This window comes from Ochotona princeps, chromosome 2 (genome assembly GCF_030435755.1).
Source record: "Ochotona princeps isolate mOchPri1 chromosome 2, mOchPri1.hap1, whole genome shotgun sequence".
Lineage (NCBI taxonomy): Eukaryota > Metazoa > Chordata > Mammalia > Lagomorpha > Ochotonidae > Ochotona > Ochotona princeps.
The window spans coordinates 77,499,039-77,519,256 of record NC_080833.1 but is presented as its reverse complement, the minus strand read 5'-3'; the positions used below and the strand labels follow the sequence as shown (position 1 = coordinate 77,519,256).

General features: G+C 37.5%; 1 protein-coding gene across 6 annotated transcripts in view; it reads left to right on the top strand.

Moving 5' to 3' along the window:
• HFM1 (helicase for meiosis 1) overlaps window positions 1–20,218 on the top strand; it is a 96,113-nt gene that overhangs the window by 31,905 nt on the left and 43,990 nt on the right. For all 6 annotated transcript variants that reach the window (XM_058660890.1, XM_058660891.1, XM_058660892.1 and 3 more), the window contains 10 exons: window positions 3,327–3,370; window positions 3,472–3,573; window positions 4,954–5,099; window positions 6,714–6,808; window positions 7,446–7,579; window positions 8,807–8,854; window positions 12,307–12,387; window positions 14,066–14,157; window positions 17,778–17,884; window positions 17,980–18,027. In XM_058660890.1, the coding sequence (XP_058516873.1) occupies window positions 3,327–3,370; window positions 3,472–3,573; window positions 4,954–5,099; window positions 6,714–6,808; window positions 7,446–7,579; window positions 8,807–8,854; window positions 12,307–12,387; window positions 14,066–14,157; window positions 17,778–17,884; window positions 17,980–18,027 (897 nt within the window). The remainder of the gene's footprint in view (window positions 1–3,326; window positions 3,371–3,471; window positions 3,574–4,953; window positions 5,100–6,713; window positions 6,809–7,445; window positions 7,580–8,806; window positions 8,855–12,306; window positions 12,388–14,065; window positions 14,158–17,777; window positions 17,885–17,979; window positions 18,028–20,218) is intronic.

Here is a 20,218-nt window from a genome sequence, read left to right as displayed (position 1 = left end):
CCTACACACTCTGTGTATTTCTCTTCCCATCAGCCTCTTCTGGTAATTTGGTTACTTTCCAGTATCTTGCTCACCTCCTCCTTTTGCCTACCCTGGCCCATACCCATCTTTTGGTAAACTTGTGATAGTCTTAAATAACAACAACTCCGGGATGAGGGTGGGTTATTAACAGTCCTTACCGGAGAAGATGTGGGGACAAAGTACTCTGTTGTTGGTGGGAGTGTAGACCAGTGCAGTCACTAAGTCAATATGGAGAGTACTGAGACAACTAATAATAGATCTATCACATGATCCAGTTTTTCTACTTCTCCGAATATATCCAGATGAATGAAATCTGCATACAAGAAAACGACCTGCATCCTTACATTTGTTGCAGTACAATCCATGGTATCGGAGACGTGGCAACACCCAAATGCCTGTTAAAAGAAGAATGGAAAAAGAATACCACAAAGCCATTAAAAATAATGAAATTCTGGGCATGACACAATGGCTCAGCAGCCAATTAATTGCCTTATTTGCACCAGGATCCCATACAGGCAATGGTTCTTATCTCGGCTACTTCACTTCTTATCCAGCTACTGCTTGTGGCCCTGGAAAGCTGTAGAGGAAGGCTCAAAGCCTTGGGACCCTGCACACTTGTGGGCAACCTGGAAGAAGCTCCAGGCTCCTGGCTTCAGATCAGCTTAGCTGCTTCCGTTGCGGTCATTGAACTACTTGGGAAGTGAACTAGCATACGGAAGATATTTCTCCCTGTCTCTCTTTTCTGCAAATCTGCTTTTCCAACAAAAATAAATTTTTAAAAAATGAAATTCTGATATTTGCAACGCAATGCTCCCAAATGGAGATGCTCAATGAAATAATATATAACAGGGTTTTTTTTTTTAGCATCAATTACTAATTGAATGGAATCTTTTTCATCTATCTTGTATGTTCTGTTTTGCTTCATTCTGAGAAAAAAACATATTTGGAAAGGAATGACTTGCATTTGGGGTGACCTGGAGGAGGCTCCTGGCTTTGCATTGGCTCAGTTATGGCCATTGCAGACATTTGGAGAGTGAGCTAATGGACAGAGATGTTTCTCTCTCTGTCTCCTCTCTGTAGGTCTGCCTTGCCAATAAAAATATTTTTTTTATTTATTTATTTTGATTTATTTACTTTTATTGGCGAAGTAGACCTACACAGAGAAAGAGACACAGAGAGGAAGATCTTCCATCCACTGGTTCATTCTCCATGTGGCTGCAATGGCTGGACCCCAGCCAGTCTGAAGCCAGGAGCCAGGACCTGCTTCCAGGTCTCCCACATGGGTGCAGAGTCGCATGGCCTTGGGCCATCCTCTACTGCTTTCATGGGCCGCAAACAGGAAGCTGGAAGGGTAGCAGAGCAGCTGGGATATGAACTGCGCCCATATGTGATACTGATGCATGGAAGGTGAGGACTTCAGCCTCTAGGCTGCTGTGCCAGGCCCAAAATAAAATAAATCTTTAAGAAAAAAACCAGCTAATTTATATTTCATCCTCTCCCCCTTTTTCCTGTTCTCTGCTGCACACAAATTAGGTAATTTTATTTCAGAATAATTATTTTCTTGTGTAGAATCATCTGTATCTTAATTCCTATTCACATTTCCTACTTGTAGCTAGTAACTCAATTTCTCTCTTCTTTAATTACTTCTTTCTTCACCCTGTTCCTCCTGTTTTTATGTCTTTATCCCCCCTTTTTATTCCTGTTTGTTTAGGAATAAAATGCTAGTATTAGAAACAGCATGAAATTACACACCAAGATATGAATTTCAGTGCTGTGATTTTATTAGTGATTTGTCATTAAGTACATTGTCTTACTTTCAATTTCTTAAATAGGGATGGATATATGAGTGTTATTGTGATAATTAAGTAAGGCAACATTTCTTAGATGACTAATTGCGTATATCACTGTTTATGCTTAACTGTAACATATACTTTCCTTTTGCCTTTATTCCTCCTAATATATCTTCATGAAGCATGAAAAAGGAAAAACACATATTCTACTAATCTCCAAAATCTTTGAAAGTACTCAGAATATTTTTTCAGATCATTAAGAAGCTTTCTTAACTGCCTCTTTTAATTTAATCATTTTCTTGACATGCTGTGTCTCAGAGCACTGTGAGCAGCTGTTTATATCTGTTTACTTGGGTTAATTAGTTAGTAATACAATAGGATTAAATTTTCTTCTTACAATATTTTTATGTGAGTAAATTTTCATTTTCTAGCCCATGAACAAAATCATCATTTATAATTCCTCCACCTCACTGTGGGAGAATGAGTTTCCTAAATCTTTACTTTAAAGCTTCTGCTCCGTGGAATATTATTCAGCTATTAAGAAGAATGAAATTATTCTATTTACAACCAGGTGGTCCCAACTAGAGACCATTATGCTCAGTGAAATGAGTCAATCACAAAAGAACAAATACCATATATGCTCTCTTTTACAAGGAAACCAACATGGAAAATGTAACTCCAGTAGTCCAATCCATACTGTTTTTTGATTGTTTGTTTGCTTTTTTGGCTGTATCCATGTGTTTTGGTGTTTTTTATTTCAGTTTGATTCATTCCAAATAATCTCTTTTCTCTAGTCAAATTCATCACATGCTCATGAATTACACGAGGGTATCATTTTTCCCAAGAGACTTCTGTGTTTCCTTTTTGTCACTCGTGTTGATTACTCAGTGGCACTTTTTTTTCATGGTACTGTAATTTGTTGTTGATGTTGTTGTTGTTGTTGTGACTGTTCTAACTCATACCACTTGTTGACCTTGTTTCATGGCTTCTCACTTATGGTAATGTATAGTGATGGAGTACTGGGGTCTGCCATATACAGACATGGGGGTGCAATGGAACATGCATCCCTGCATGCAGATGAAAGATGGAATCCCAATGAAGCTGTTGCACATGTGTAGACAATGGGATGCTGGACTGTCATATTGTCTGTACCAACAATGTCGGGGTACACTTAAATAAGAGACTGATAGAATTATGATTCCTTATGAAGGACTACCCTATTGTAACAAAATGGGAAAAATCTGATGGAGGTGGGAGTTTGGGGGGAATCCCAGCCTACACAAAATTGTACCACACAATTAAAAATTCAAAATAAAAATGTATTTATACATATAAAAAAGCAATCAAAAAAGTGAATGTTAATATTATACTAATTAGAGACATCAGAATATAAGTGTCAGTTTTCAGGTATTGTGAAAAATTTTGATACCTATAAGATTCAATTAATAAACTATTTTAGAGTTTTCTGATATTATTGATAAGAATTGTTAGTAAATTTCTGGTATTTTTACATAGGTTACAGAAGTATGCATATTCCGTAAGAGATTTGAAACTGAAAGGTAAGTTTAGTGACAAACTATTGAACAGCTTTTTCAGATATAGAAAAATGAGTCCATTACTGATCAAAGAATGATATTAACAAGTGATGTTTCTTTTATAGATATGTTAATGCATGGTGTTGCTTATCATCATGCTGGTATGGAGCTGTCAGATAGAAAAGTAGTTGAAGAAGTTTTTACTACTGGAGATCTACCAGTTCTTTGTAAGAAAAATATATTTATTGTGGATATTATAAAATGTTTTTGAAAAGATTTATTTATTTTTATTGGAAAATCAGATTTTCAGAGAGAATGTGAGACAGAGAAAGATCTTCCATCTGCTGCTTGACACCTCAAGTAGCCACAACGTCCAGAGCTGAGCTGATCTGAAGCCAGCAATCAGTAGCTTGTTCTGGGTCTCCCACATGAGGGCATAATCCCAAGGCTTTGAGGTGTCCTGTATTGCATTCCCAGGCCACACGCAGGGAGCTTGATGGAAAGTGGGGCAACCGGCACATGAACCAGCACCCATATGGGATCCTGGGTGTGCAATGCAAGAACATTAGCCAGTATGCTACCATGCTGGACCCGATATTATAAAATAATTTTAAGCTTTACTTATTTTTATTTGCAGGATGAATTTTACAGAGAGAAAGAGAGACAGAGCTATCCCCTGCTCACTGCCCAAACAATGGCAAAGGCCAGAGCTGAGCCAATATGAAGCCAGGAGTCTGGAGCTTCTTCCAGTTTTCCCTTTTTTATGCAGGGGCCCAAGGATTTGAGCCATTATCTACTACTCTCCCAGTCCATTAACATGGAGACGAATTGGAAGTGGAGCAGCTGGGAAATGAACCAGTACCATAACAGCACCACTCCAGCTCTTGGATAGTATAAAATATTTTGAAAAATTATTAACAGAAAACAGAAAAAGCTCAATGATTAACTTGTTTTTGCTTTTCTCCCAGAAATCTAAAATGGCTTAATTTCCCATTCATGTGTATGCTATATTAAATACTGTCAGTGTTTAGCTCTATATCATGCTCTTTTATGATAATACAATTTGAAAAGTAAAAATTAACAAGTTTTGGGCCTGGCGGCGTGGCCTAGCGGCTAAAGTCCTCGCCTTGAACGCCCCGGGATCCCATATGGGCGCCAGTTCTAATCCCGGCAGCTCCACTTCCCATCCAGCTCCCTGCTTGTGGCCTGGGAAAGCAGTCGAGGACGGCCCAAAGCCTTGGGACCCTGCACCCATGTGGGAGACCCGGAAGAAGTTCCTGGTTCCCGGCTTCGGATCAGCGCTCATTGGCCCGTTGCGGCTCACCTGGGGAGCGAATCATCGGATGGAAGATCTTCCTCTCTGTCTCTTCTCCTCTCTGTATATCTGACTTTGTAATAAATAAATAAATCTTTAAAAAAAAATTAACAAGTTTTTTTGTGGTTTTCAGACATGTTATTGTTTTAGGTCATAATGTTCTATTTTTCTTCTCTAACTTTCTTAATATTTATGAATTTCTGTTGCATTTATAGGAATGTGTCTTTTGTGTAAAAATGTCTTTCTGAAACAATTAAGTTATATGATCTGATATTAATATTCCTTAATGCAGTTACTACCAGTACTTTAGCTATGGGAGTAAATTTGCCTGCTCACCTAGTTGTTATAAAATCAACAATGCATTATGCTGGAGGAATGTTTGAGGAATACAGTGAAACAGATATTCTGCAGATGATTGGTAGAGCTGGTCGACCTCAAGTAAGTCACTAAGGCTTAATTTAAAGTTGTAGTAAAAACATAAAAAACGTATTTTTAAAATTTGTATTTCATAGTTAGATGAGGTTAAAAGTGAAGTAAACGAAAAGTCTGTCTTGCTGTCTTACTCCTCTTCCCCTGAATTCTTGGTTGGTAAGGATTAGGTTTGTGAATGGGTATATTATTAAAAGTCTTTTTGATGTTGTTTGTTTGTTGTTTTACTTTTTAAAAAAAATTCTCAATAAAATTTCTTGGCATTTTGAATGGACAATCTTCCATTGTGTAGACGTATTATGCGCATCACAGGAAATGTAGCTTCTTTGAATACTAGCACTAAATGACCATAGCTGTCCCTGGGGAATTGTGACAATCAAAAGTCAGCATATTCATTTTGAATTTCAAAACATGCTCCTCTGACAAATTATTGAATGATCAGGTCTTTCATAAAGATATTAAGGAAACATTCGCAAGGAATGTGTTTTTAAAGTGTGTCAGAATGTTGTTATATGAATCTATAGTTTTAGGAATAAAGCTGATGTGTGAACTACACCAAATCTTGCAAATTTCATCCAGTTTAACAAGGTTTGTTTCGTTTTTGGATTGCATTTGTTTTTTATTTTGCTTTTTATTATTATCATTATATGATAGAGTTCCATAGGCCCTGGGATTTCCCTTATCCCCTCCTCAGTTCCCTCCCCCCTCTCTGAGTTCCTCAATATCATTACTACAGTATAGTTCTTAATATGTAGTCATATGTCCATTATTGCGAGCTTGGACAATGGCAGAGAGTCCAGCAACCTATTGTCAAGATACAGTAAACAGTTTCATTGGGAGTCCATCTTTGTCTGGAAGTAGAGATGCATAGTGCATGGTATCCTCACATCTGGATATGATAGTCTCCATCACACAGTCACTATACATCTCCTTAAATGAAAAGCCACAAAACATAATCAATAAGAGGAAGAAAAAACAAATTTACAATGCCATGAAGTTAAATACCATTCTACTGAATGACTAATGTGTCGCTGATGAAATGAAAAAGAAAATTAAGAATCTTCTTGAAGAAAATGATGTTGCTGTATGACCTATGAGTCATTGAAGAATTTAATCAGAAGAAAGTGATTTGAAGAGATCAAACTAATAACAAACATAAAAAAACATGAGATATAGTTTCCACTGATCTTTGTTGGTAAAATGTGTCCCTGTAGGCAACAAATAGATGGGTTTTGTTTTTTGATCCAATCTGCTAATTCATGAGGTTTGATTGATGAGTTTAAGCCATTTGCATTCAGGGTTAATACAAATAGGTGATAATTTGGTTCTGTCATCATAGCAATGGGTTATTCTTTGATTTAGTCTTCTGTTGTTATTTTACTGGGATGCATTATTGTATGTACGTTGAACCCATGGTGATTTTATAAGAATATTTAGTTTTTAAAATTAAATTTTCAGTTAACATCAAATACAGAAGCATTTCCTGGAACTTTTTACCTATTATTTAAGGAAAAGGGACTATTTGTTATAATGAAAGTCTTATATTTTTTAAGTGGGACTAGTACCAAAATATCAAAATATGCTCTTGTTTACCGGATTTTTCTATATTTTTCTTTTTTCCAGTTTGATACTACAGCAACTGCAGTTATTATGACTCGATTAAGTACAAGAGACAAGTATATTGAAATGTTAGCTTGTAGTAACACTGTAGAAAGCAGGTAATGCAGAAAAAAACTTAAAAGATAATGCTAATATAATGTACCTTTTTTCACGTCTGTCTTAGAAGGAAATGTCAGGATTTCCTAAGATTATTTTCTTAAAATTTTTCAACAGTTTAACTAGCAAGTTTGTGTCCTTTTAGGGAATGTAATACTTCTTTTTGAAAAGACAACAGAGTAGTTTCATTTACTAGTGTTGAGTGTGGGAGTTGATATCCTTGTATAAAAGGCCTAATTTGTAATAAGGTTTTACTAATTATTATATGATGTGTTAGGCATGAAATTAGGTAAATTTGAAATGACTAGTTCTGAGGAGAAATATAATTTTTATCCTTTCATATCTTTAAAATGTGTTTAATAGTACGAGAGAGTTTTAGTAGAAGTTTTAATGTGTTTTCTCTTAGGGAGAATAGGATATAATTTACTTTCTACCCTTTTCTCAAGCAGTAATCTGACTTCTGGGCCACTGAAGTACAGATAAATGTCAAATTTAAAAAAAAAGTTGAATTTTTAGGTTTTCTTTTATTTTTTGAAAATTATTATAATTCACAGAGATACATATTGTTAAAACTAATAAAAAAGAATTATGGTATTAAAGTACATATTAGTAATTCAAGATTGTTTCTTTTCCCATTAGTTTGCACAGACATCTTATTGAACATTTAAATGCAGAGATAGTATTACATACTATCACAGATGTGAATGTTGCTTTGGAATGGATACGATCAACCTTGCTTTATATCAGAGCCCTGAAAAATCCATCTCATTATGGTTTGTTGCTTTGACTTTTGAAAGGAGGATATTTTCAAACCAGCTGTGCCAGAATTTATGTTAGTAGGTTGCAGAATAGGATATAAAAAAAAATAAGTAACAGAAATAAAAGGTAAGGATACTCACAAATTCATTTAGAGGCAAGGGAGAAATTTTCACCCCTTTAACGTCTACCCTAGCACCATTAAAAATAAATAGACCTGGGCCCTGCACGATATCATAGTGGTTAAAGTACCCACCTTGCACATGCCAGGATCCCATATGGGCGCCGGTTCTAATCCCAGCAGCTCCACTTCCCATCCAGCTCTCTGCTTGTGGCCTGGGAAAGCAGTTGAGGTCGGCTCAAAGCCTTGGGACCCTGCATCTGTGTGGGAGACCTGGAGGAAGTTTCTGGCTCCTGGCTTCGTATCGGCACAGCACCAGCCATTGTGGTCACTTGGAGAGTGAATCATCAGACTGATGATCTTCCTCTCTGTCTCTCCTCTCTGTATATCTGAATTCGCAGTAAAAATAAATAAATCTTGAAAAAAAAATAGACCCGACTGGTAGGCAAAAATTCAGTTGCAGCAAAAATAATAAAAAGTGGATGCAATCATTTAAAATAGACTAATGTTTTTTAAAGGATTGAACTTCTGTCAGTACCGATATTTAGCTATTTTCTTAGTTTGAATTTCTGACTGTTCATTTAGTTGTGAAGAAATTTAAATATATAGTACTACCTTGTGTGTAGTATGTAGTTATTGGTTCTAAAGTTAACACACATCTGCTTCTAGAAAGTTTTTTTCATGTGATACAGGACATACAATTAAAATACTTGGATTTCTGGACATTACAATCTGACTTATTGCAGTATTATCCAAATACATGTAAGTTCACAGCTTTCAAATCTCCAAGGATAATATAAGCAGTCAATAAAGGAATATATAAATGTCCAGTCATTTAGCAATTGTATTTTGAATAGGCAATGTATTTCACTAGTTTAAATACATAGTATACCTGCTCACTGTTATACAATAAAACAGGCTAAAGATAACCAGTCAATATCACAAGGATTTTAAAACTGATCATTTTCTATAGATGTTTAAACATTGTATGAATCGATTAGGCTATTTCTTTTCTATATGGGATTTAATTAGTTACTCTCTAACTGGGGTGTGAACTGAGCCCATAAATATAAATTAAATCCTTTCTCTATTTTTTTAAATAAATTTTGATTTTTTTACACAGGTTTTGCAGCTGGATTAAATAAAGAAGGAATTGAAGAAAAATTACAAGGTTAGATGCATTTCCTTCTAAAACTAAATTTTAATGAAAAAGGCCAGTTGTTAGGAAAATAAAGATATTCTTTTGTAGATTGTTTTTTCAATCTAAACTTCTATGCAGAAAAAAAGTACAAATTACTTTTTTATATATAAAGCTTGTCAAATGTAGTTTTCTGGTGTAATGTGTCAGAATATTTTCCTTTTTATAGCGTGTTTATTTATATGCTTTTTAATTTTCATTTCTCTATTTAAGAGACCAAGTTCTCATTCATTGATTTACTCCCCAAATACCCATACTAGCCAGTGCTGAACTAGGCAGAAGCTAGGAGCAGACCCCTACTTCTGTCTCCTAAGGTGTGGCAAGGGCCCAGCAATTAAACTGTCACCTGCTGCCACCTTCGATGCTCTTTGGCAAGAAGTGAGCTTCTGGGACAGAGTAAGGAATTGATCCCAGTTGCTTTTCCATGGATGCAGGAATTTATTTGCAAGGGCAAATACCTACTTCTTCTTCTTTCTAAAATAATCTTGGTCTTTGAAACTGTTGCCTTTTGGTATACATTCTTTATTTTTTCCAGTTTAATTTTAATTAAAAAATAAGCTTAGCTTATGGACTTCCGATCTTCTTATCATTCAGTTAGTCACTTAGACTTAACTTTCTTAAATTACAAAACATTGTTAAACAGTTTTTAGATTAAAAATTCTACTTCTTTGATGTGTTCAGAGTGTCTTCCAATAAAAGAAAAAGTTGAGTCAACTAAAACTATGCAGGTACTTTAAATTTATTCTCTACATATATGTAACAAAACAAAAATGCAGAGAAAAGGATGAAACAATGAAATTTCTTGTTGAAAAAGAAACTGTTTTGGAGCATGGTGATATACAATTGTGTATATTCACAATGCTGCTGTTGAGTTATGGATCCGTGAAACATATTGTCCTCTAGGTATTTTTAATTAAAGCATATATTTTGAAATATATATGAAAATAGTGATCAAATATATAAGAAATCACATGGCCCAAAAGATATCTTATTATCTTCTTATAATTTTAATATTGTATCTTTTATTAAATTAGAAAAATCACATTTCATATTTACCCTGTCTTCAGTATTTTAGGGGTAGATAAATTTTGCCTCTAACAGAAAACAGCTAACTTTTTGTTATATAATCAAATATAAGGTTTTGGTATTGTGAATTCCAAAGCTGATACCCCTATAACAAAAGACAAATAAGGAAAAAATGTACCAATTTTATTTAACCAAAGTTTTATGTGATGTGGGAGCTTTGAGAAATGAAAACCCTAAGACTCAGAGCAGCCTATGCCTTTTTTTTTTTTTTTTTTTTTTGACAAGCCTGAGCAAAGAAGTGAGTAGTTGTAGAAAAAAAAAAAGGTAATTGAGGGGGGGAGCTGGAAAATAAGGAGTTTGATTTAATGGCAATAATCAAGTGGGTGGGGAATTTGGTGAGGGAACTTAACTAGGCAAGCTTTTTTCATACTTGTCTTCATCTCTATGTGTAACATTTCTCCTGCATAAGTATGGGGCAGGACTCCTTTGGAATTAGGGTCTTACTGTCTTTTCAGGCCAGATCCATTAGAGAATACCTCCATGACCATGCTTCACATAGAAATGCATGGCAGGATCACAGTGACCTTCATACATCTGAAGCCTTTTGAGTTTCCTTCACCTCAGAGTACTTTGGAGTCAGCCTTTCTGAGTCCTGTCATCATCCTTGGAAACCTGCCTTAAATTTTTTTTTTAATTTACTTGTTTTTATTGGAAAGGCAAATCAGATTTTTGGAGAGAAGGAGTAACAGAGAGGAAGATCTTCCATTCACTGGTTCACTCCCCAAAAGGCACAAGGCTTTGGACGGTTGAATGGGAAGTTCACAAGGGGAGAATTTAACCATTGATCCATCACACTGGGCACACCTTAAATCTTTCATTATCCCAGTCAGACAGCTACCTAAGTTGCCTTGCTACACTGCTGGGAGAAAAGCAGCCGATAACTGGTTGGTATTCTGGGCCTTGTGCATGCCAACTCTGTGTTAACTATACCAGTGTGCCAGCAGTTGCCTGTTCTTTAACGTTAAATCTTCAAGATCCTTTTTTCAGGAAGAGAACTAAAAATTCAGACTTGTTTCTGAGGCAGGTCATAGGCCTCTCACACAGAGGTCCCAAGGCAGGTCTCTCCTGGCAGTATGGCATGCCACTGGCACATTGCCAGATTGGGAGGAAGCACAGCAGGAGGTCCTCATCAGAGTTCTAGGTGGCTCCCCTACAGTGCACCACAATGCTAGGCCCAGGGTCTGAGGCCACAGTCCTTGGACAGGGTAGGGCACTCATAGCCTTTGACAGCCCAGGTCCTAAAGCATCCTAGGTGGGGCTTGTCCAGTGCACCACTGTGCATGACGGGGAGCAGCAGGCTAAGGGCCTGATGGGTCCTAGGCTTATTGCACCAGCAACATGCCACTGCACAGGTCTTGTCTGAGAGCAGCAGGCCAGGTACCTGATGGTTCTAGGCAATTGTACCCTCAACATGCCACCACAATGGGCAATGGTCTGAGGCCAAGTAACCAGTAGGGGCCTCTACTGATGCTCTTTGGCATTGCCAAGAAACCTGGATTTTCCTCAAGTCCAGTTGGTCTCAGACATGACAAGATCTCTGATCTTAGGGACAAGAGCCCAGGATGTGTGTTCTGGCATTAGAGCAGGCACTGCATGTTGTGCTACCTGGTATGCTGACTCCTGTGCAGGGGAGAGGATCATGCACAGGTACACATAAATGATAGTCAGCCTGCTCCTGTTAATCAGTCAGGGACCTCAGATGCCACTTCAAAAGTTTTAAAAGGCCACTGGTTTCTCAGATTCGGCAATTATAATTTGAGCTGGGGGGGTGGTGTGGGAAGCAGGTGGACACAGCTATTGCCACAGGCTGGAATTTCTCTGGCTCATTGAGATGGACCCATTAGGTGAGGTAGAAGAGATGTCCAGAATCCATACGTGGAAGGCCTACATCACAAATCAGAAGGAAATAGCTACAGAAGATGAGTTGAATCTACATCCTTCAACAATACTTTAGAGTAAGAGTTTGAAATCTCTATGGGGTGTGGGGAGTATGAAATGGGACAGACAGGTAGTTAGCTCAGAGTTATGGATTGAAAGGTACACCTTCTCTTCCCTGTGTAATTACTTTGAGGATTAGATGAGATAATATGTGTAATGAATTTAAAATGTTCCAGGTTTTTAATCTTTTACTGAATATTACTTTTATTACTGGTGTTATTGTTTTTAATATGAAGTCTTTTTAGTGTATTAGTTGGCATTTTATAAATGTTTTTCTTACCACTTATGTAGGAACTATAGTTCTAGAACAATTAAACAGAAACACATCAGAATATTTAATAATAAATTATGTTCCTTGTTTTCTTAATAGAATTAAATATGTGTTTTCTATAATTGAACAGAATTATGTCTGAAGAATCTGAATGCTTTGTCATCTCTGGAATTGATAAAGATGGATGAAGATGTTAACTTCAAACCAACTGGTATTTTTTTCTGATTATTAACAGATTTAATGATTGTTTACTGATGACCAAATTAAAAAATATATATTGTATAAAATTTGATGATGGTAAAAGTAAATTATACTTGCATTCTAAAAAGCATGTTATCATTGCAAGCTGCAAGCACAGTGCATTTATGTGAGTTCTATGTATATAAGTATAGAACCTCTTTTTTGACAGTCACAGATTTGCCTCTTGATCCTGACGATTTTCAGCAGTGAATTAAAATGTTTGGATCTTGGATTGCTTTAGACCTGTAGACACCATTTTGTTAGTTCTTAAACATTCAAGAATTTACTATTTGGATGTTTGCTTAGACTCCTGTAGGGGAAGAAACATGATTTTCCACTCATTTAAGGTCCATTGGCTGGGGTCCCTATAACAAAACAAAACAAAAAAACAAAAAACAAAAAACAAAAACAAACAAACAAACAAAAAACCAAACCAGAAAAAAACATAGTAATTTAGTGACCAGAAACCTTCAAAATGAAGACCCAAAGAAGTTACTAAATGTGATTGTTTTAATGTTGGGTTTAAAAGTGGCAACTTGGAAGAAAATGGGACAAAGTGAGCTAGCTGTAAAAACAAAACAAAACAAAAAAAACAACAATCAGTTTATTCAGATTCTTGTCTGTTTCCTTGATCTTGGAGAAAGTAATACAGTTTTATTCCAGGTAGAAAGCATTTTATGACCTGTTCCCAATAGATGATCAGATCATCTTTCTCATACAGTACATTTCTCAAATTCTTTTAGCTCAAGATGTTTAATATCAAAATACCTTATTTTTGGATAAAGTTTTCCGAACTTTGCAGTTCTTTTCTATTCATTCTCTTTAATTTTTTTTGTTTTTAATATTGTTTACATAGTTGAAGGGTGCACACCCATGTGGATCTCCAGTTAGGTTGGGGAGAGTCCAGTCATGGAGGACAGCGGATAGGACAAATGTTTCAACATTTTTTTCCTACTATATCCACAGTGGGAGAGTAGGGGCACTCACAATGTGGTGCCGTCAAACCACTTCAGTACCTGGGGACAGGGATAGTCACTTGATGACACCTTTATAGACCCTGATATGGGGAAGAGTGTTCTGAAGGTGTTATGTAAGTGGTTTTGATATGTCCATCAACTTCATTGCATGAGAATTGAGGAAACCTTTCCAATTCTGTTGGCTGATCAAGTCCACCTTAGTGCATCCTCAGGCCCAGGAACATGTTTGGAAAGCTTGGCTAGGAGAGTTTCTAATCTGCTGTGCTTTCCATTCTTTCATGAGGCACTCAGCGTCCTCTGCTGACCTACTTAAGCTGACTGTCATGTCCTCTGTATGCATCTGGGCATGCTGTCTACTACACAGGCATTAGCAGCTGAGGAGGCTCAGTCATGATACATGTATTCCAAAGCCAAATCACATATGATTTTCCCTGTCACCGGGGTTTGAGTCCAAGCATCTAGTTGGGCAGTCCACCAACATACCTCCCCACAGGCTTATCTCCCTAGACAACTTACAGATTCTAAAGATTGTATCTTCTATGATTTTTTGTTGTGTCTTTTGTGTTTGGTATCATTAAAGGCACAGAGGATAGTTAGAAAGTGCTTCTTAAATTAATGAAAAAACAGCTTCTTTTAGCTGATGAAAGGAATATTCTATTCTTATTCTCACAGAGGCAGGAAGATTGATGGCTTGGTATTATATAACATTTGACACAGTGAAGAAATTTCGCAAAATCAATGGAACAGAAACTTTATCAGATCTGGTAAATTAATTTTCACTAGAAATTGAATAGTCATATAATATAAAATAGTATTGTAGAAACAGCTAAAATATTATTTCACATAACTGGAACAGAAAAGATAATATTACAGTATTTATATCTTCCTAGTATGTCTCTGATCATCTTGGATTATGTTTTCAATTCTATCTCTTATCACAGCTATGAAAATTGACATAAATTGCAAAGCAGACATGGAAGCTACCTTACAACATATACAATAATGCTGTTTGCTTTGACGGTATAGTATGTGATATGTGAAAAAGATCCCAGACAATGTGGTTTGATATATTAGGAAATAAGCCAATGCAACATATGTGACTTATATTGGCAGCCATTTCCTAAATCATTTGTTGTACCCAAATATCAGTGTCAGTGGAAATTGAATAGTGTTGCTAATGTCCCAGGAAAAAAATGAGCTGATTGTAAAGAAATAGAGAATAGCAGGTCATACTAAGATGTCAACAGTTGGGGGAACTTTGTGGCTTTGGTAGTAAACAGATCACATGCATGTTGTTAGTGCTGGGAGTCAGTGTGGCTCCTCTGTCCTTTCCTGGAGACATGAAGATGAAACAAAATATTTTTTAAAATATTTATGCTCAGATTTTGATTTATTATTGTGTAAAATATTGAGAAAAAGATAATTATACTTAAACCTATAAAACAGAATTTCAGTTAAGGAGTCATGCGAGTAAATAATGATAAAAGGCAGAGTTTCTATTTTCAGGCAAATATTATTTTTAAGAATGGATTAAGAGTAGCAGATAACCAATATTAACCTTAACATATCACATCTGGACTTCAGCAAGTGTGTGACAATTGCAGCAATTGTTAGTTCTGTTTTGCAGATGTAGGCTATTTTTTTTATTGGTTACATTGCATTATGTGACATAGTTTAATAGGCAGTAGGATTCACCCCACCCCCCCAAATCCCCCAACCCCCCCCATGGTGGACTCCTCCACCCCGCTGCGTCACCACAGTTCAAATTCAGCTGAGGTTCTCTCATTGGAAGCAACTACCAGGCATAAAGTCCAGCATCATATTGTCCAGATAAGATCATCTGTTGAATGCCTGATTGTTAAGAATCAACCACTTATTAACAAGGTTGTAGTTGCCTTTCTGTATCTTCATTTATTCATCTGCTCAAGTGGTTGTACTAGTTCTCCAGTTGTGAATCGCTGCCAATCTCGCCACTTCCAGCTCGATGAGGTCATTGAAGAATCCATTGATTGTCATAGACCATCATAGAGTCTTTATCCGCCCAGTATTTCGCTGCCAACATACAGTTGAAGTGGTTGATTGACTTGTTCTGTCCTCTGTCTTTTCTTGGTTAGGGTTCTGAGTCCAGCATTTTGATTGGGGAGATCCCCAAAGAAACGTTGAGGTATTCCCAGATCAGATTCCCGTATGTTCTAGTAAGCACAGGGCCCGGCACAGTCCATCTCCACGATCAGCTGGTGGTTGCAGTTGCTGGGTTGGTTCTGCTCTCAGTCCTGACTTGCACTGGAACCAATGGGTGTTGCAGTCAAACCTGGTTCTGCCCAGCACGCACTCGGCCCTTTATTCAACCAGTGGGAGCTGTGGCCCAGTGGGTGCGACCCACTATAACCCCCTCCAGCCACGCCTCCCGTCCTGGCCTGCCAATGTGCATAGCCGACTAGTCCAGTCTGTCCCGCCTCCCATTTGGCTCCTATACCTATCAATGGAATGGGTATTAAAGCTTAGTTCTTTCTAACCAACTCAATCATCTAGCCCTCACAGATGTTGCTGAGTGCCTCTCCATCTAGCCACCCCAACCTTCGTCCTAGTTCTGATGTCCTTCCGCAGGGGTAGTGACCCAAGAGGGGGGAACCCACCACTTCCTTAGTCTGGTCTGTCCCATCCTTGCCCATGCTATCTACTGGAAGTAGCTGATCGGCGAAGGGACCAGTCCCTCAATCCCCCCGCTGGCTCTGCCCTCTCCCTTCCTGGTTCTCACATGTGCTGGTTGGGTGCTGCATTCAAATCTAGTACAGGTAACCTCACCTTGGCTTTCTGTCTTGTGTACTAGTTTTTATTGCAACCAAACCCGGCCCAACCCACGCACCATCCCAGTGCCTGGGTTTGCCAGTGGATGACATGAACCATTTCAGCCTGGTCCAAACCTGACCCATGCCAAATGTATGCCAGTGGGAAACTTTCCATGGCCTATTCTGGGCAGTTTCCTATCCTGCTTCTTGTGCTTTTCTTGCACAAACCAGAGGGTCCATGAGCCAGCCCTACTCAGTTCACCTTCTGTCCTACCAGGGACAGTGGTTTTTCTGGCTGGCTTTCACCCCGTTCTGGTTCTTGTTGGATGTATCGGCCCGGCCATGGCTCGTCCATACCCTTGTATAGCTCACAGATGGCTTAGTAGGGGATTGAGACCTTGCCTATTCAGTCCCATGTCTACCCTGGTTCCCCAAGACACCAGTTGGTGTTGGTGTTTGGCCCGACCTGGCGCAACCAATCCCAGCCACCCTAGTGCCACAGGAGAGTACAATTGTTGCCTAGCCAGAATGCAGCCCCCATTCCAGCACACAAGCTCCTTAGTGGGAACCTCATCCCATTTAGGGTTTCCCACTAGTTCCCCAAATTGGTCTGTTCTTAACTGCAGATCCTGCGTCTGACAGTGGCGGCTCTGACTCAGCTTATCTCATTCCCACACTTGTCCTGGCCTCTGCCCAAGACACTGTGGCCCAGCATCCCTGACTAAAGTAGACCTGCCGGTGTAAGCACAAAGTTACATGCCCCTATCACTCACAATCGCCTTGAATTCATGTCTCACCTATACAAAAGTTGGTCTAATTCATAAGTGTCCCTGAGCAACTTTTACTAATTAAAAAGAACCAGAGCTCGCTGCCGGGCGGCCAGCAGGCAGAGCTTGGCACCAAATGGTGCACTGGCCACCCAAAACCGAGGGTTCATCCACCTCCTTGCAGGGTGTTTTTGGCTAGAGCCCTTAGCCGGATCCCACTTAGCCAAGACGGCACCGTGCAGTTGCCAACCTGCAGAGTGGTTCAGCCTGTCCCAGCCCTAAGAAAGGAATCCGCCCTGATTGGTCCTGCCGCCGCTAGTTCAGTCCAGCTCCCGGTTCGCCCTCATGGCTGCCACCGGAGGGTCGCGGGCGCAGATGTAGGCTATTAAAATATAGCACATTATGTGTATCTCACAGAACTAGGCTCTAGAATGCAAATTTCTTATTATTTAAAGCATTCTTCCCATTACTAAATAAATCTCAGTTGGGACAATGATTTGCAAAAGTAATAGGAGTAGTAAGAACAACAATTTTGAGTGCTTGTTACTATCAGCTAGACACTGAATTAAATTGTCTTGTTATTCTTACAGTTTTTTTGGTATAGTCCCAGTGTCTAGCCACAATACACATCAAAGGTATCTGGCCTTTGTTAATGAATAAATGAATCTTTAAGCAGGTAAAATGTGTGAAGTTTTTAATTCTGCTAAGTTTATTAAGAAAAGCACATTGGCCAAAGGCGATATAAAACATAAATACATTCAAACAAAATTCCAAGTAAGAAGTAAAAAAATGTACTTCATTAAATGAACAAATGCTAAAATTTTGTAGATCACACTGATAGCCAGCTGCAAGGAATTTCTGGATATACAGTTAAGATTAAACGAGAAGAAAACGCTGAATACTTTGAACAAAGATGCAAATCGGATAACTATCAGGTACAAAAATTATGTATGTTTTAAATAATTTTAAAATGCTTTATTTAGTTAGAGTAAATAATGCTAAAAGTGTTATCTTATGCTTTTATTTACAGATTTCCAATGGAAGGGAGGATTAAAACAAGAGAAATGAAAGTAAATTGGTAAAGATAATTTTTAAATGTCTTTAAATGCTGAATAGTGGATCATGATCCATAATATGAAGTTTTTCTTTTTAGCTCTAATACATTCTAAATTCGTTTTCTTGTATGTAGTATGTTTAAGTAACAAGAGTCAGCATATAGGTATAAGTTAATTTCTAAGAAAACTTAAAAGTTTTAATTAAAATTGATAGATTGTGAAGGTTGTTTTTTTACTCAACAAACATTTGTTGAAGGTGTATTCTGCTGAGGCAAGGTGGACAGTAGAAAGAAGACAGGCTTCTTACACTTTCAATCATCAGGGTATTTCAAGTTAGCTTGGATGAAAACATGCATATAATAATGATGGACAGTAGGAAAACATGTAGTTAATGTATGTTGAATGGTAGTAGTATAATTGAAATGACAAATAGTATAAGCAAAAACATTAGTGAATGCATTATGTGACAAATGTCTATTCTGGCAAGACTGAGGAGTGTATGTATAGAGTAGTAATTGGATGATTAAAATAAAATTATACTGTAACCTGTGACTTTTACCCAGTTTGCAATTACAAATCCAATGACATTTACTCTACTAAGTGCTCATGTACTTAGGTCTTAGTGTTAGATAACTTTTTGACTTAAGTGATGCAGTTTAAGGTGAAATAATATTTTTATGTTGCTTAACAAAACTAGTTAGCCAAATAAGGTTTTTCTTTCTTAGCCAGAGGAGGCTATTCTTTCTTTGGGATACTTCCTAACATCTCATTGAATTTCATATTCATAATACATACGAAACAGTCTTGTGTTTTCTATTAAATTTGTTAGGTATATCTATAGCTTGTGTCACAGAAGTTAATTTTCTGTTTCATAGCTGTATTTCTCAGAAATTTGAATAAACTCAGAGATCATAGAGAACTTATTTTCACAAATTAAGAGAGTGATGACCAGATACATTATGACTTGACCAAGACTGAGTTTCTATATAGGTAACTGAAGAAGAACTAGAATCTAGAGTTCTTGATTCTTCCAGTGATTTTATACTCCCAGTATACTCTGTTGCTCAGTTACTGAGTCACATTAAATTAAGATAATCTTTTTGGGAATACTTTCTTTGCAAATTCAGTGCTTTCATTAATCTTGCCTTAATTTGGATCATAACATTCTTTTAATTGAAGCTATGAGATGTAAAAATTATTGACTTTCTACATATCATAATTTATTTTCCATTATCATTTTCCATCTTTGTGGACTTTATTTGAGCTTAGCTGAAAAGAGAAAACAAGAATGTATTTTGGGTGTGTTTATGGTGGTTAATGGTTTGCTACTTTCATGGCCCTCTCTGTTGTTTGCAGAATTTCAGATCTGTTATCCAAACAGATGTTAATTATCTTAGTTTTAAATTGTCCAAGTTTCTACTCTTTCATTTTGGGGTTTTTAATTTTTTATACTTTAAACCCCTAGGACTTCCCTTTTCAAGCACTAGTTTTGTTTGCTTTAACTGGTATTTTTCAAAGAATTTATAGCATGTGATATTAAGCCATCATACCAAGCCCTTGACTTCTTAGCTAAAATCTAGCATTTGTGTTTAAACCAAATGGTCTGATCATAGGGCTTTTTGTTTGGTTGCTTGTTTGTTTTAAGGTTTTATTTATTTTTATTGCAAAGTCAGATTTACAGAGGGAAGGAGAGACAGCGAGAAAGATCTTCCATCCACTAGTTCAGTCCCTAAGTGGCCGCAATGGCCAGAGCTGAGCCGATCCAAAATCAGAAGACAGGAGTTTCTTCCTGGTCTCCCACATGCGTGCAGGGTCCCAAGGCTTTAGGCTGTCCTTTACTGCTTTCCCAGGCAACAAGCAGGGAGCTGGATGGGAAGCGGGGCAGCTGGGTTTAGAACTGGCGACCATATGGGATCCTGGAACATTCAAGGTGAGGACTTTAGCCACCAGGCCACCACGCCAGGCCCTCACAGTTTCGTTTTAGCAGAGGATATATAAAAATAGAAGTGACCAAAATGTGTTTAAAGTTACTATTATTTACTAAGAAAGACAGAAATGATGGGAATATTTAGATGAGGTACTTTCAGGTATTCGTTAAATAAAACTTGTCAAAGTTTTAGGATCACTCAAATGTGGCCTGGCAAAATGGCTCAGTAACCAAATTCTCGCTTTATAAGCACCCGGATTCCAAATGGGTGCTGGTTCATCTCAGCT